At 48.2% G+C, this 15084-nt stretch overlaps 2 protein-coding genes across 3 annotated transcripts in view; one reads left to right on the forward strand and one right to left on the reverse strand.

Annotated features, from left to right (window-relative positions):
• The window catches only part of Vps13D (vacuolar protein sorting 13D), a 50367-nt gene extending 40151 nt beyond the window's left edge, over positions 1–10216 (forward strand). Inside the window, exons 5-10 of one of the 2 annotated variants that reach the window (XM_065233739.1) lie at positions 38–181; positions 247–2945; positions 3010–3460; positions 3523–4304; positions 4364–9805; positions 9874–10216. In XM_065233739.1, the coding sequence (XP_065089811.1) occupies positions 38–181; positions 247–2945; positions 3010–3460; positions 3523–4304; positions 4364–9805; positions 9874–9945 (9590 nt within the window). In that variant the 3' untranslated portion in view covers positions 9946–10216. The remainder of the gene's footprint in view (positions 1–37; positions 182–246; positions 2946–3009; positions 3461–3522; positions 4305–4363; positions 9806–9873) is intronic. The other variant, XM_065233744.1, reaches the window with a different exon arrangement.
• Positions 10217–12463: 2247 nt separating this feature from the next.
• On the reverse strand, positions 12464–13342 carry LOC135711413 (uncharacterized). Its single transcript, XM_065234288.1, has 2 exons — positions 12832–13342; positions 12464–12675 (listed from the first exon to the last, which is right to left on the reverse strand). The coding sequence occupies exons 1-2, from the start codon at positions 13340–13342 to the stop codon at positions 12464–12466; spliced, it is 723 nt and encodes a 240-aa protein (XP_065090360.1).
• Between the last annotated feature and the right edge of the window lie 1742 nt (positions 13343–15084).

The raw sequence follows: 15084 nt of genomic DNA on the forward strand, positions 1-15084 counted from the left end.
TGCATGCAACATTTTCTGCCTGTGCACCTCTAAACAGAAACATCCTCTTCCACGTGGAATGCCTCTCAATTCGGTGATCTAGATGCGCTGATCACGGTGGAGATCATCTTCGTCAACAGCGACAAGCTCGATGACAATCTACAGATGGCGAACATCCAGTTCAACAACCTGGACATTATCGGTTAGTATCCTCTTGTCGAAGTCGAGAATGTTTTCCACAAATTGATTTCTTCTGTCTTCCCACAGCCAATCAGGAAACCATCGTAGAACTGCTCGGCTTTGTCAAACGTGTCATCCCTAAGGCACCACCCAAACCGCCGGAACAAACCAGACCAATGCCGAGACCGGAGGATATCAATGCTTCCACCGGATCGATTGCTGCTACCGTAGGCGTCACCAGTGACACCATTGACGCCTCAGCGTCTCCTGTTCGAACGGAAATCACATTCGACTTTCACCGGTTAAATGTGCTGGTCTTGAGGGCACTGATGAGGGACAACTACATGGTAGGGCGAAAGGTAGGCACGTTTACAATGTCCGAGGCGAAGATTCACGCATCGCTGGGTTCGTATGTTACCGTCGAAGGGTCGCTGGGAGGACTTCAGATTCTGGATCTTACTCCGGAGGGTATCAATCATCAACGAATTCTGTCCGTGGGCAAGGACCCACTGACTGACCCACCAGAAATACGCCAGGGACCAGATCTGATGACTTCTCTTGCACAGGAAGTCTACGGTGTCCCGCAGAAGTCGACCGCAGATGGGCTACGCGAGGACAGGCAGGCACTGTCTTTTTGCGTGTCCAGAGATATCAACGCAGTGATAGATGTTCGCGTTAAGATGGCTTCGGTGTGGTTCATTCACTGCGCTAGGTTTATGCAGGAGCTTAGTTGGTGCGCCTCGGAGTTTAAGCACTACCTGAAGAACCTGGCGAAATCGATTAGGGACAAAGCAACCGACATGGCCCTCGGTTTGGTTCAGTCAAGGAGTGAGCTCACCAGCAGTAGACCAGAGAGTATATACAACTCGCCCAGACGAGCCAGGAGGCAGCGCACAGTATCGCTGTCCAAGACGCAGGAAGTTCTGCTAAATTCAGAGTACACCCTAAAGATAGACATCACATTGGAGACGCCGGTATTGATCCTTCCCAGGTCGAGTAGCAGTCCGCAGGTGCTGGTCGCCCACTTGGGCCGCATAACGGTAAGCAATACGCAGGAACTGCAGGACAGTTCTTCGAATGAAAGCAAGACCAACCTGACGACTACGATTATAAATGAGGAGAACAGCGTAGAGGAACAAATCGTATACAATCTTAGCGATCTGGATGGAGTGTTCGATACGTTGGAAGACGAAAATGATTCTAGTCGGATTCGTTTCGCCAAAGAAAACTCGATGGAGTTTATCGATAGTGTTATACAGAACTATGACCTTTATAAAATAGACATCAAGAATATCAATCTCTACTCGTTGGATACGACGAACAGAAAGGGATTCAGATTTTCGGCTCTTCCTCGAGCGGAAGAGTTCTACTCATGTAAAGAGAATGCAATACCAATCATTCATGACACGATATTTTCTCTGGAGATATCCCGAGACACTTGCGAGGTAGATAGTGATGGATTCAACATATTTGGCTGTGTAGTGAAACCGTTGCGAGTGTCTCTGAAACGTCAGCAGTACGAACAACTGCTGGAAACGATAGATAATCTGTTCAAAATTCCAAAGGACCTAGTCCGACCGCCGACGGAGACCTCCGTTTTGGAGAAACACCCGGAAATAATCGAAGAATCGTCGTTCAATGCATATCCCATTACGGACAAGGTCCGACGAGGCCTCATGTATCAGAGTAGCTTCGAAGAGCGCCCGTCTTCGCTAAATCTGAAGCTCCACTTCGAGCTACCAGCTTTCATAACCCAGCTGAACGACAATCGCAACGAACCGCAAATCCAAATCTCTTTCAGGGACTTTTCCGTGCAGTTTGATAAAAGAAATTGCTACGAAACGCACGTGAAAGTGTCTCTTCGGTCGCTAATGATGGAAGATCTACTACAACCGGATACGGCCAAGACCCGCTACATGGTGGTGTCATCCTCGCAAAACGACCAATCCGGCCGACCCGCATCCTCGTTCGCTTCGTTCTCCTGTCCAAACCTTGTCGGGCTACTGGAAAACGTCGAAGAACTGCCAAATTCCCTCCCGACAAACTTTGACGACAAAACTGGTTTCTACTTCCTGGCAGCGAACAAATCACTCTGTCCGGATACTCCCCCACCATCTCCATCGATGCAGCGGCAAAATCAATCAGCAACCGCTACAGAAGAGGAAAATCTCGTCATCTACACGTCCGTTATGGTAGATCCAGCTTGTCCATCGTTCGCGAAAGAGTTCAACTCCCTGCAGCAGTCCAGTTCCATCGATTTCAACAGTCTAGATCTGATCGTTTCGGTCGAGAGTTGGTTCGTGCTGCTCAACTTCTTCGGATTATTGAGTGACGACGAGAGCAGCGGTAGTTCTCAAAAGTCTTCGTCAGACCAAACGTTGCGGGAAAAAGCTCCTCCCAGTGGACATTCCAAGTTGGACATCTCTGTGCGGTCTCTGTCGTTGGTGCTGGCGAAACCAAGCTACGAAATAGCAAAGGCCAACGTCTCCAATGCACAGATTACCGTATCCAAGCGGAACCACGCGAAGCAAGTCGAGGGAAAGCTGGGTTCGATTACCTTAAGCGATCTGACCCCGTATGGGTTCATCTATCGGGAGAAGTTCATGACCACAGGGAACGAAGCGTTAAGTTTCGTTTACACGCGAGACTCGGCCAAGTCGAACGCCCGGAACCTGCAGAAGGATGCCCGACTGAAGATCGAGATGTCGTCGGTGAGATTTGTGCATACGAAGAGGTTCATCGCCGAGATTCAGTTGTTCTTCAAGGAGTTCTCGCAACTACAAACGGTAGGTTTAATTATTCGTTTGTGTATGTAATCAAATGCATTAATAGATTGTCCATATTTCATAGCCCGTTATGCGCAAGATCAAGACCACCGATTTGAAGGCCTATCTTAAGCAACGTCCAACACAGCTGGGACTGGAGATCAATGCCGGTGCGCCGATCCTGATTCTACCGATGGCGTTCAACAGTGAGCAGGTAATTGTGGCCGATTTGGGTGAATTTACACTCAAAAACGAGTTCCGGATGAGCGGTGACCCGGCGGTCATCAGTGTGTCGAGCAATCCCAGCGTGAAGGAAGTGTTGGACGTGATGTATGTCAATCTGTTTCATACGAACATCTTTGCTGCGCGACGAGTGGTCAAGCCGGAAGGCCGACTGGGGCAGGTTGATTTCGATGACGCTGCAGTTGATTTGAAGAGCTACTGGTTGGTGAAACAGGGACCAAGTTTACTCAAGGAAAAGTGCCACCTCAAACTGCAAGTGGAACGGAATATGGACTCGTGGAATAGTCACTATGGTAAGTGTGTTAATCCCGAACGAGGTAAATCTTCAATCAATAATTCTTTGCTTTCCGTTCAGTTCCAGACATCAGCGTGCACGGTACTCTTTCCCGGCTGGAAGCTGTCCTGGATCTGCAGCAGTATCGGTTAGTACGAGGTTTCCTGTCGTACAACCTGGGCGAAGCGCTGGACGAGCTGTACCTTCGGCCAATGTACATTCCAAATAGTACCTTAAGTTTAAACACCGACACCGATCCGATCGAGGAAGTGTGGAAAAACCTGTCGATTCACCTGGAGCTTCAGGACGTGTCCGTTCGGTTGGAAAATCTTGACAGCGCTCGGAGACCCACTCCACTGGCTTGTGTTAACTTCATCAAATCGAAACTGCTGGTGGATTCTCTGAGCGATGGGGCGCAGGATATCGATCTGGTATCGCAAGAGATTTTGATCAAGGATACGAGATTCGAACGAACCAAGTCGCAGAATGAGATCCGAAATGTATTTCCCGATATACTGCAGCCGATCGTGAGTAATCCTGGCGAGGGCCAGGTCCAGGCGGAGATCCACAGCAGGAGGAGACAAGATTTAACAAAGTTCACCATTCTGTTGAACAATATGCGGCTGATGGCTATACTGGACTGGTTGGAGAGTGCGAAGGACTTCATCCTGCAGCAGGAAGATCAGCCTCAGATCGGATTGGATATCAACGCCGGTGAGCGGGAAGTCTCCGTTGATGCTGGCAAACGGGCTCCTACCCCGACGGAGGAGAATAAAATGGAGCTAAAGCTGAATATAACCGATTCGGAGTTGGTGCTGGTGGAGAAGACGGATCAAAACGATACCAATGCTGTGATTCTGAAGGTAAGATTGAGCCACACTGATTTATCTTCGAATGATTGCGATCGTCCTTCCTATTTCAGAGTACAACCGTCGTATCGTACCGTCCGTTCGAGGTGAACAAAACCATGTCCATCAACTTGAACAACTTGGAGGTGTTTTCCTGCGTTTTCGGATCGGAGGATGGTACGGCCTTGTCGATCATCGATCCCGTTACGGTTAACATGGACCTGCGCCGAGGGGTGTTGGATGTGCAGATGCAAAAGCAGCTGTGCATTCGTCTGTCCTATCACGACGTGAAGATGTTTCAGCGCATGCTGGAATCCCTACCGGGGCAAACCAAGAACGCCAGGGATAGTAAGCAGGCCAGCGTGGATGATGGAGGTGTGGAGACCAGTACGGCTGTGGAAAAGCTAGTTTTGCTTGGGTTTAACCGAGAGGATTGCTTACAGGCGCTGGATAAATGCAAATATCAGATAGACGAGGCGGCGCTCTGGTTGACTCAGAACTCGGAACCTCAAAAGTATGATGCCGAAGGTCCGAAGGCGGGCGGTACCGGTGTGCAAGCGGTAGAACTGAAGGCACCTTGCATATCAATTTGTGTGATTGATGACTGTCGGGATGCGGATGTTCCGCTGGTGGAGCTTTCGTTGAGTAAGTTAGATCTAAGGCAGGAATTGGGTCAGTGTACGGTGGCGGTGGATGGAACGGATAAGGATTGCGGTACGACAGTGGAAGCTTTTTCGACTACCTTCGCCGGGTTCAAGGCAGGACGGATGGTTGGGGTGTTTGCTAGTGATTACTACAATCGGGCGCTCAGTGGCTGGGAACCGCTCATTGAACCTTGGAAAGTCGAAGCCCAGTGGGGTTACAGCCGGGGACAAACTGCAAGCAGCAGGAATCGACTGAACTTAAAGATTGAGAGCAACGATACGCTAAGACTGAATATTACCAGTACGTTAATTGATTTGTTCCAGCTAGTTAAGGATAATTGGACGCAGGATTTCTATAATTCTAATGTTAATGTAGCTAATAGAAGCCCCGTGAATTACCGAAGACGAACGCCGTTTATTCCGTTCGCAATCCGAAACGATACTGGTGTTCGGATTTGGTACACCACGTTAGTTTCCACCGAAATGTCAAGGTCGAGTGCCCTGTCAGATCTCAACACCCAATGGACCATGGTCGATCCGGGAGAAAGGTCCACTTTTTCGTACTCAACGAAAAGTAAGCAAAGACATCGTGACACCCACAAGTTTAACCTACATCAGATAGCTGTACGGGCCGACGGCTGGCAAGAAGTGGGACCAATATCGGTCGATCGCGTCGGAACATACTTCCGACACGCGCGGGCCGATCTAGTCGACGACTACTCGCAAACTCCTCGTGCCAGAGTCGTATTTGCCGTAACCCTTGAAGGTTCCGCTCAAAAACTAATTACCGTTCGATCCGCACTGAAGTTGACCAACAAGCTGGACAATCCCGTTTTAGTCAAGATGGAACACCTGTACGGTCACCTCAATATCCGCAACTGGCCGGAGACGAAAACCCAGATACTGCACTCGAACGAAGTGTTGAACATCCCTTTGACGCACGTCCACGCGATACTTTACTTCCGACCGATTCCGGCGAACGTCACGCTGCTAGAGGAAGTCAATGTCAGTTACTCCCGGTCGGAAGAGTTGAGCAATTCCAGCGACGGTTGGACGCTTCTGCAACAGTTTGACGTTCACAAATCCTTCAACACCAACAACGGCTTCCAGTTCACCGACAAAGGCGTCCGGTGGAACGAAGCGATGGAAACGGGAGAGGTGTATCAAGAATTAAGAACCTGCCGGGGACTGCGGGATAGATCCTACCGGATGCTGATATCCGTCCGAAAGGAAGGATATCCGGCGAAGGACGTGATACTTCTACCAGGACATCAGATTACCATTTGGCCACCGTTGCGAATACATAACCTGCTTCCGTGTGATCTGCTGTACAAGTTGCCATCCGGAGCACAGGGTCGAATTTCATCGTCGGAAACGGCTAAGATTACCGAAATTGATGTAGAACAACCGGTGGCTCTGACAATCACCCTCGATAGCTACCCAGAGGCAGGCCAGATCAGTATCCCTGCTGGGTTCTACGGTTCCACCGAGCTGGATGTGAGACTGTTCGACACCAAAACCAGAATGCTGAAACTCAAAGCATTCATCCACATCGTCAAAGGAAGGGGAATACAGATATCCATCAGTGCCCCCTTCTGGCTAATCAACAGGACTGGCATCCCGCTGGTATTCCGACAGGAAGATCTGGATTGCGAAAGTGCTGGTCAGTTTTCGGAAAACGAACAAGCTCGGATGGTTTCGCCCTTCATGTTCGCCTTCTCGGATCCATCCAGCTCCGGTTGCTTAACCATGCGGCTCGGGAAGCGCTTCGGACAATACCTGAACTGGTGTCAACCGTTCAAACTGGATCAGGGCACCAAACATCGACAGCTGGTTGGAGGCAACGAATCGTTCATCATCGGAATCGAGGTTCGTCGGGCACGTGGCCGCTACAACCAAACCTCCATCGTTACCTTCTCCCCTCGGTATCAACTGTACAATCGAAGTTCCTACAAGCTTCAGGTCCTGCAGAAGTGCTTCACAGACACGGTCTACGACCCGGTAGCGAAATCCAACTTCATCGAAGCCGTTCCAGGTTGCCATATAGCTTTCCACTGGCCCCGGTTGGACAAAGAACAAGAACTGTGCGTCCGGCTTCCGGAAGTCCAGGAATGCCTGTGGTCCTCGGGTATCCCCATTTACGAAACCCAAAGCCTATACATAAACATTCGGACCGTCAACGGTGCGATGCATTTTCTCCGTCTGGAAACCATTCTGCAAGGAGCCACATATTTCATGATATTCAGTGACGCCCAATCGCTGCCACCTCCCATCCGGTTGGACAACTATTCTGAAGTGCCGATCAAATTCCACCAACCAGCCAGAAACCAATTCAAGTCCTACGTAAGACCACACAGTTCCATCGCATACGTTCTGGACAACCCACAAGGGAACAAATATCTACAACTGGAAGCACCGGGCGGAGACTTCGAAAACTGCTCGCTCAATGGATTCGACAACTTCCGGTTGACCTATGAAAACTTCATCTACATTGCGTTCAGTCAAACATTCGTAGCAACGCCTTCGTTCGAGTTCGGATCTGCAAACGACCCTGAATCACAACAGTTAGTGCTTGGAGTGGTAGACAATCGGGTGGTCCTGGTCCGGAAGCAGGCCGGCGATCGTTCGCAACTGTGGAGGATGAACCACGAGAAGCAGTTGGAACATGAAGGAACTTCGCCACCGAGTGAACCTGGAAAGAAGCAGTCGAGGTTTGTGCTGGATCTGGATAGACCACCGCAACCGACTCAGTTCATCAATCTTGTTGTTCGCCCGGCAAACAGACAGCGAAAGTCAACCCAAACGTGGCGATTCACGGAGGAAGGACGGTTGATGTGCGAACATTCGAATATGTGCGTTCAAGCCAGAGGTGGAATCTTCGGACTGCAGACCGGATCCGAAGCAGTTTTGGGAATGTGCGTATCGGAAACCAAAGCATTGAATCGGTTCGGAGTCCCTTACGACCAGGCCATCGAACGTCAGAAGATGCGACCCGGATCGGGCTGCCTATCGGTGACCTATCGAATGGATGGGCCTATCAAGTGCATTCAAATCAAGGACGTAAAGAATCTAACCGGCGGTCCCCTGGCACTGGACACTTCCTGGAAACACGTTTCCCACATTTTCCACGAACAAACCGGTCGTCGGTCGATCGATGAACAACTGCAGAGTACCAAAGAGCAGCACGAGTACTACGTCGTGTTGAAACTCCGGAAAGGTATTGGCCTATCACTAATCTCCAACCAACCTTGCGAAGAGTTGGCCTACGTAACTCTGGAAGACATCAACATGGAACTTATCTCCACGCCCAGTGTCCTCTCCCTGGACTTCAGTGTAGGTGACATGCAAATCGACAATCAACTCTTCGAGACCTCCTGTCCAATAACGCTGTACACGATCAACCCACCTTCGAACAATGACTCTCCGAATCGATCGGGACTGTCCTCGCTGCAGCTGAACGTCAAGTTGCTACCCAGCCCCAACACTAATGCCATCATCTTCGAGCACTTTATTCTAAGCATTCGGCCGGTAGCGGTCTACCTGGAAGAGCGCCTAATACTTCGATTGATCAAATTCACCGGTTTGGCCAAAAGCACCACCGATCCAACGGCCCTACCGGACGAAACCGATTATGAAGTGCAGAAAATCGTCTACAAAGTCCTAGACGCCAACGTGAAGCGCTACTACTTTGGTGACCTACAGATCGTACCTAGCCAAATTCGGTTGAGCTTCATTACGACTTCCAAGTTGGTACCAGAATTCGCCGAAATCAAGCGCAATCTCGGGTTCACCTTTATCAAGTTTGAAGACGCCGTCATCAACTTCGAAAAATTCACGCACAAGTACCACTTCGAAACCATGGACGCGTACTTGAACTCGGTCAAGTCGCACTACAAGCAGGAGCTCAAATGGCAAGCGGCCTCCATTCTAGGGTCTGTGGACTTCCTAGGCAATCCACTTGGGTTTGCCAACGATCTTACTGAAGGAGTTTCCGGACTACTGCTGGAAGGATCAATTTCTTCGTTGGTCAAGAACGTGACGCACGGCATTTCCAACTCGACGGCCAAACTGACGGAGACCATTTCCGATGGGCTGGGTAAGGTCGTATTCGATGACGAACATGTCGAAGCGCGACAAAAAATTCTGGACGTATCAGGTGGTAGTGGAAGTACAACCGGAGACCATCTAGTGGCAGGATTCAAAGGATTTACTTTTGGTCTGCTGGGAGGAGTGACCAGTGTCGTCAAGCACACCTATCACGGCGCCGTAAATGATGGGTTCTCCGGATTTGTCACCGGTCTAGGTAAAGGTCTGGTAGGAACCGTAACCAAACCCGTCATTGGAATGCTAGATCTAGCATCTGAAACGGCCAACGCCGTCCGGGAGCAAAGCAAAAGTTCCAATCGAATCCTACCGGAACGCAAACGACATCCACGGGTGGTTACGGGAGCTCCCGGTGGCCTTCTCCCATCGTACTCGAGCCTTCAAAGTAAAGGTCAACAGTACCTGTTCCTGATCAACAAGCGGAACTTTTCGGAACACTTCATGGCATACGAACCATGCCTGCTAGATACCAAAGATTCAAAAATGCGACTACTCGTTTCGGCCGAGAATGTGTGGGGCTTCTCCAAGAATGATGACACCACGACGATCGTGTTCCACTATCGCCTCAGCGAGATCATCTCGTGCCATTCGGTCGTGATTCCACCGCCGACCATGTCGGATCCGATCCCGCGGACCAAGCGGACGACCTACATTGAATTTTGTTTGACGCTCCCATCGAAGTCGCTGACCCCTAGCGCACCGGAAATGGTCAAGCGACCACGTGTTCGGTGCCAGAACGAGGAAATCGCCAAGAAAATCTGTCATCACGTAAGTTTTGTTTTCTCGACTTTATGATCTTGAAACGAACCGTAACCTTTCTCTAAATCTCCTTTCAGATCAACTTCGCTAAATGCATCTACGACGAACGTGAGCAAACGCTCTATTCGAATGCTGTGATCGAAACGTAAGTTTGTTTGTTTGTACCTTACATACACCTACACAAATTGCGGAATACTAAATTAGAATAGATTTATCCTATAGAGGGAAACAGGAAATCAAAATGTAATGTACTAGCTTTGTTTGCGCTCCTATTGGAGTCGGGAGGTGTTGAAATTTTATGTTCTGGGTCGTCACCGTCTATTTATTGTACGTTTACGTCTTTTAAAGAAAAGTTATTCCCGATTTCTAAAATCCCAAACGAAATTCTCTATCGTTGAAATAAATTATTTTGTAAATGAATCAATACCTCTGAAGCTGTTTAGTTCCGAAATTCCATGCATCTCTTCTCCAGCTGACGTCGACTTCTCATCCTTGGTGCTGTAATCCATCCGCTAGCCCTCCAATTAACATATGAAACATTCGTCTTTAAAGCCACCATAAAACAGTCATTGAAATGTTCTGAATTATGAACCGTTTCGACTGTCTAGCAATAGAAGTGTTGTTCCAGTTGGTTTAAACATTCATTTATTCCCATTTATTGATCACTGTGTTCACACTACACTTTGGAAGGCACTGTGCTTAAACAATGGTGGTAGTGTTCATACGAAAAACTGCATAAGATTTCAAAGTGTGCTATTGTTGGCTATATTGAGATATTGAGAAGCGAAGAATGCATAATCGAAAGGACATGTGTGTGTTCAAATATGCTTACATGTCCTTTCGATAATCCTTCGCTTCAAAATATCTTCTTACTATCACTGTCCTAGTGCCCAGCGTGGGACTCTAAACAGAGCTGTGCACGATGGTCCCCCGGCGAGACAGGGGTTGGGGCAGGCTCAACAAGCCGCCCTAAAAAAAAACATAAACTGAACAATCGGCACAGACCTACGCGACGAAATAAGGACTACGATTGGAAACTCGGAATAAGGAACTGCAAATCGCTCGGCTTCCCGGGCTGCGATAAGTTAATCTACGACGAACTTCAACCACGCAACTTTGAAGTCGTAGCACTGCATGAATTTTGCTGGACGGGACAAAAGGTATGGAAAACCGGACATCGAGCGGCTACTTTCTACCAGAGCTGTGGCACCACCAATGAGCTGGAAACCGTCTTTGTAGTGCTGGGTAAGATGCGCCAACGCGTGATTGGTTGGCAGTTGATCAACGCGAGAATGTGCAAGTTGAGGATTAAGGGCCGTTCTTCAACTACAGCATCATCAACGTCGACGACGAGAAAGAAGCGTTCTATGCGCAGCTGGAGCAGGTGTACGACGGCTGTTCGCAACGGGACGTCAAAATCGTCATAGGCGACATGAACGCTCAGGTAGGACGGGAGGCAATGTATAGACCGTCAATCGGACCAAACAACCTGCATGCCGTATCAAACGACAACGGCCAACGATGCGTGAACTTTGCAGCCTCTCGGGGTATGGTAGTCCGAAGTACATTTTTCCCTCGCAAGGATATCCACAAAGTCACATGGAGATCACCTGACCAACACACAAAAAACCAAATTGATCACGTTCTAATCGACGAGAAATTCTTCTCCGACATTATCAACGTCCGCATGTACCGCAGTGCGAACATAGATTCGGACCACTACCTAGTTGCAGTATGCATGCGCTCAAAACTCTCGATGGTGCATAACACCCGTCGAAGTCGAACGCTGCGACCCAACATTGAGCAACTACGGGACGCCGAAGTTACCCAGGACTACGCGCAGCAGCTGGAAGCTGTACTACCCACGGAAGAGCAGCTTGGCGCAGCTTCTCTTGAAGATGGCTGGAGGGACATCCGTTCAGCCATAGGTAGTACCATAGAGGTAACTCTAAGACAAGTAGGTCCCGAAGAAACGTGCTCAACTTTTTGGCTCACCTCTGGTACTATCTTCGGTCCCAAGCTTGTCGAATCACCCCTCGAAACATAGGAAAAACCAATAACCCCTCATTTTATCTGTCAAACTTTCATAGCGAATCAAAACAAACATTGCGTCGTACTAGAATTTCGACTAGAATAGGGTACGTTAATCGTTTGCTTGGGACCAATAGGCTACTAAAGTGGTGAGCCAATTTAAAATCCCTATTCTAGTTGAAATTCTATTACTACACTATGTTTGTTTTGATTCGCTATGAAAGTTTGACAGATAACATCAGGGGTGTGTGGATTCATGCAGAACATGCAGGGGTGAGTGAAATAGCTTGGGACTGCTTGGGACCGTTGTTCTGGTACTGAGTGAGCCAAAAATAATAATGATTTTCTTCGGGACCCAGTGGTCTTAGAGTTACCTCTATGGTAGTACTGCTGCAGCGGCACTAGGTACTGCGATTCCGGACCGAAGAAATGACTGGTTTGACGGCGAATGATAACTATTAGTAGAGGAGAAGAATGCAGCACGGGCGAGAATGCTTGATTTTGATTGATTTCTTTATTAAAGAGACTTTCAGCCGTAGGCTGGTTCGTCTCTGAAAAATAATATATGAAAATACAGTTATAATTCAAATTCATTTTTTTTTTCACTTTCTTCCTAGCTGCTTATTTTTGCTCCTTTCATCGAATTTTCATTTCCTGCTGATTCATCATTCTGGCAACCCTGCAACCATGGTTCGTAATATATCGTTTCGCATTGTTGTGTTTTTGTTTCGTTGACAACCTTCGTTTGTTGGTGACGGTTAGAAATTCATCCGATTCACTATCCGTCGATTCTTGTGCGCTATTGTTTCCATCGGAGTGTTGGTGCTGGGTGTTTTTGCTGGTTTCGCCTATTGTAGATTGGGTTTGATTGGTATCGAGTAATGTTTGTTCGCTGTTTTCATCGTTTGTGACCTTTTCTGCGTCTGTAGGGTCATTGACAGTAATGCGTGATGTAGAGATATTACACTTTTTTCGGGGATGAGCCTTTTGTCCACAGAACCTACAGGTTTTTGCTTGATTGCGATATGTAATCAATGTTTTCTCACCATCGATCGTCAGATAGGAATGGATGAGTTGTTTGAGTTTCATCCGTACTACACGTACTCCATTGTAGATGCCGGGAAAATTATTCTTCCACATTTCTCTGCTGATGGAAAGAATAGTACCGTATGGTCGCATACTTTCTATAATCACCGTGTTAGGTGTTTTCGGAGGGAGATCATGGATTCTCACGTTAACGGCTTCGTCTTCCACGAACACGGGAATTTTGTAAGCTTTTTTCTCGCACTGCATAGTGTGTTGTAGATGGTGTGATGCAAAGTAGCGCTTGGCTGTTGCTGTATCTACCATCTCGACGTAGACACAGTTTCTAACATTGTGGAACTGGATATTTAAGGCGTCCGCTATGTCCAGTTTCAACTCACCGTACATGAATTTCTGTACGGCAGATGCATCTGGTCGCTTCGGCAACACCCTAAAGTCTACTACCAAGGTGTTCTCACGTTTAGTACCCATCTGATAGAAAACTCATTAGCTTGTAACCTGATAACGAAACGGATAAAAGAAACACGTCTTTCACGCACGGGGCTTAGCTGTCAACTGGGCGAGAATGCTGCAACACCGCACGAGATTGAATGTGGAGCGATACAGACAAACGCGCAGCAGACAGAACTCGGTTTTCCGAAGAAAGAAGCGTCAGCAGGAAGACCGAGATCGTGAGGCTATGGAAAATCTATACCTCGTAAACGACACACGGAAGTTCTACGAAAAGCTAAATAGTTCGCGGAAAGGCTACGTGCCGCAAGCCGATATGTGCAAGGACTTGGACGGCAACCTTCTCACGAACGAGTGTGAGGTGATTGAGAGGTGGAAGCAGTATTATCAACAATCAATACGAAACTAACGATTTTAAATTGGCTCACCACTTTAGTAGCCTATTGGTCCCAAGCAAACGATTAACGTACCCTATTCTAGTCGAAATTCTAGTACTACGCAATGTTTGTTTTGATTCGCTATGAAAGTTTGACAGATAAAATGAGGGGTTATTGGTTTTTCCTATGTTTCGAGGGGTGAATCGATTAGCTTGGGACCGATGAGAGTACCATCAGAGCTGTGCCAAAAAGTTGAGCACGTTTCTGCGGGACCTTCTAGTCTTAGAGTTACCTCTATGGTATTATGTACTTGACGAGCACCTCAACGGTGATGCAGCAGAAAACGAAGGTGGCACGGCAACAGACCTTGGAGCACGCGCAGAAGACGACAGGCTACCGGCCCCTGATCTTCAAGAAGTTGAGGAGGAGATCGGTCGGCTGAAGAACAACAAAGCAACTGGTGTAGATCAACTATCAAGTGAGCTATTAAAATACGGTGGTGAAGCACTGGCTAGAGCGCTGCACTGGGTAATTGCCAAGATTTGGGAGGAGGAGATATTACCGGATGAGTGTAAGGACGATGTCGTATGCCCAATCTACAAAAAGTTGGATTGCTGTAACTACCGCGCGATCACACTGTTGAGGTACTCCCTTAAATTCTATGCCGCCGCCTGTCACCATTTGCAAGAGAGTTCGTGGGGCAATATCAGGCGGGATTCATGGGTGCCCGCACTACCACGGACCAAATTTTCGCGATTCGGAAGGTTCTGCAGAAATGCCGCGAATACAACGTGCCCACACATCATTTGTTCATCGATTTCAAATCCGCATACGAAACAATCGATCGAGATCAGCTATGGCAGATTATGCAGGATTTCCGGATAAACTGACGCGATAGGTCAAGGCGGCGATGGATCGAGTGATGTGCGTAGTTCGAGTATCGGGGACACTCTCGAGTCCCTTTGAATCTCGAAGGGGGTTACGGCAAGGTGATGGACTTTTGTGTCTGCTATTCAACATCGCGTTAGAAGGTGTGATAAGAACAGCTGAGATAGACACGAGTGACACGATCTTCAGAAAGTCCATCCAGCTTCTTGGCTTCACCGATGACATCGACATCATGGCACGGAACTTTGAGACGGTAGCGGAAATGTACATCAGACTGAAGGCTGAAACTAGGCGAATTGGACTTGCCATCAACGCATTGAAGACAAAATACATGAAAGGAAGAGGTTCTAGCGAAGACAATATTAGCCTTCCATCCTGAGTTTAGATTAACGGTGACGAAATCGTGGTGGTTGATGAGTTTGTGCATTTGAGCTCACTGGTGACCGCCGAAAATGATACCAGCAGAGAAATTCAAAGACGCATTATGGCAGGGAATCG

Source organism: Ochlerotatus camptorhynchus, unplaced genomic scaffold, assembly GCF_037179485.1.
Source record: "Ochlerotatus camptorhynchus isolate MF236.1 unplaced genomic scaffold, CSIRO-AGI_Acam_v1.1 ptg000037l, whole genome shotgun sequence".
Classification (NCBI taxonomy): domain Eukaryota; kingdom Metazoa; phylum Arthropoda; class Insecta; order Diptera; family Culicidae; genus Ochlerotatus; species Ochlerotatus camptorhynchus.

Bases quoted from the DNA above. Each gene is read 5' to 3' on its own strand.
- LOC135711413 (XM_065234288.1), bottom strand. From the start codon at position 13,342: ATGGGTACTAAACGTGAGAACACCTTGGTAGTAGACTTTAGGGTGTTG. The intron at 12,676-12,831 runs GTAGGTTCTGTG...AATCTACAATAG, and splicing joins TCGCAATCAAGCAAAAACCT to GCGAAACCAGCAAAAACACC.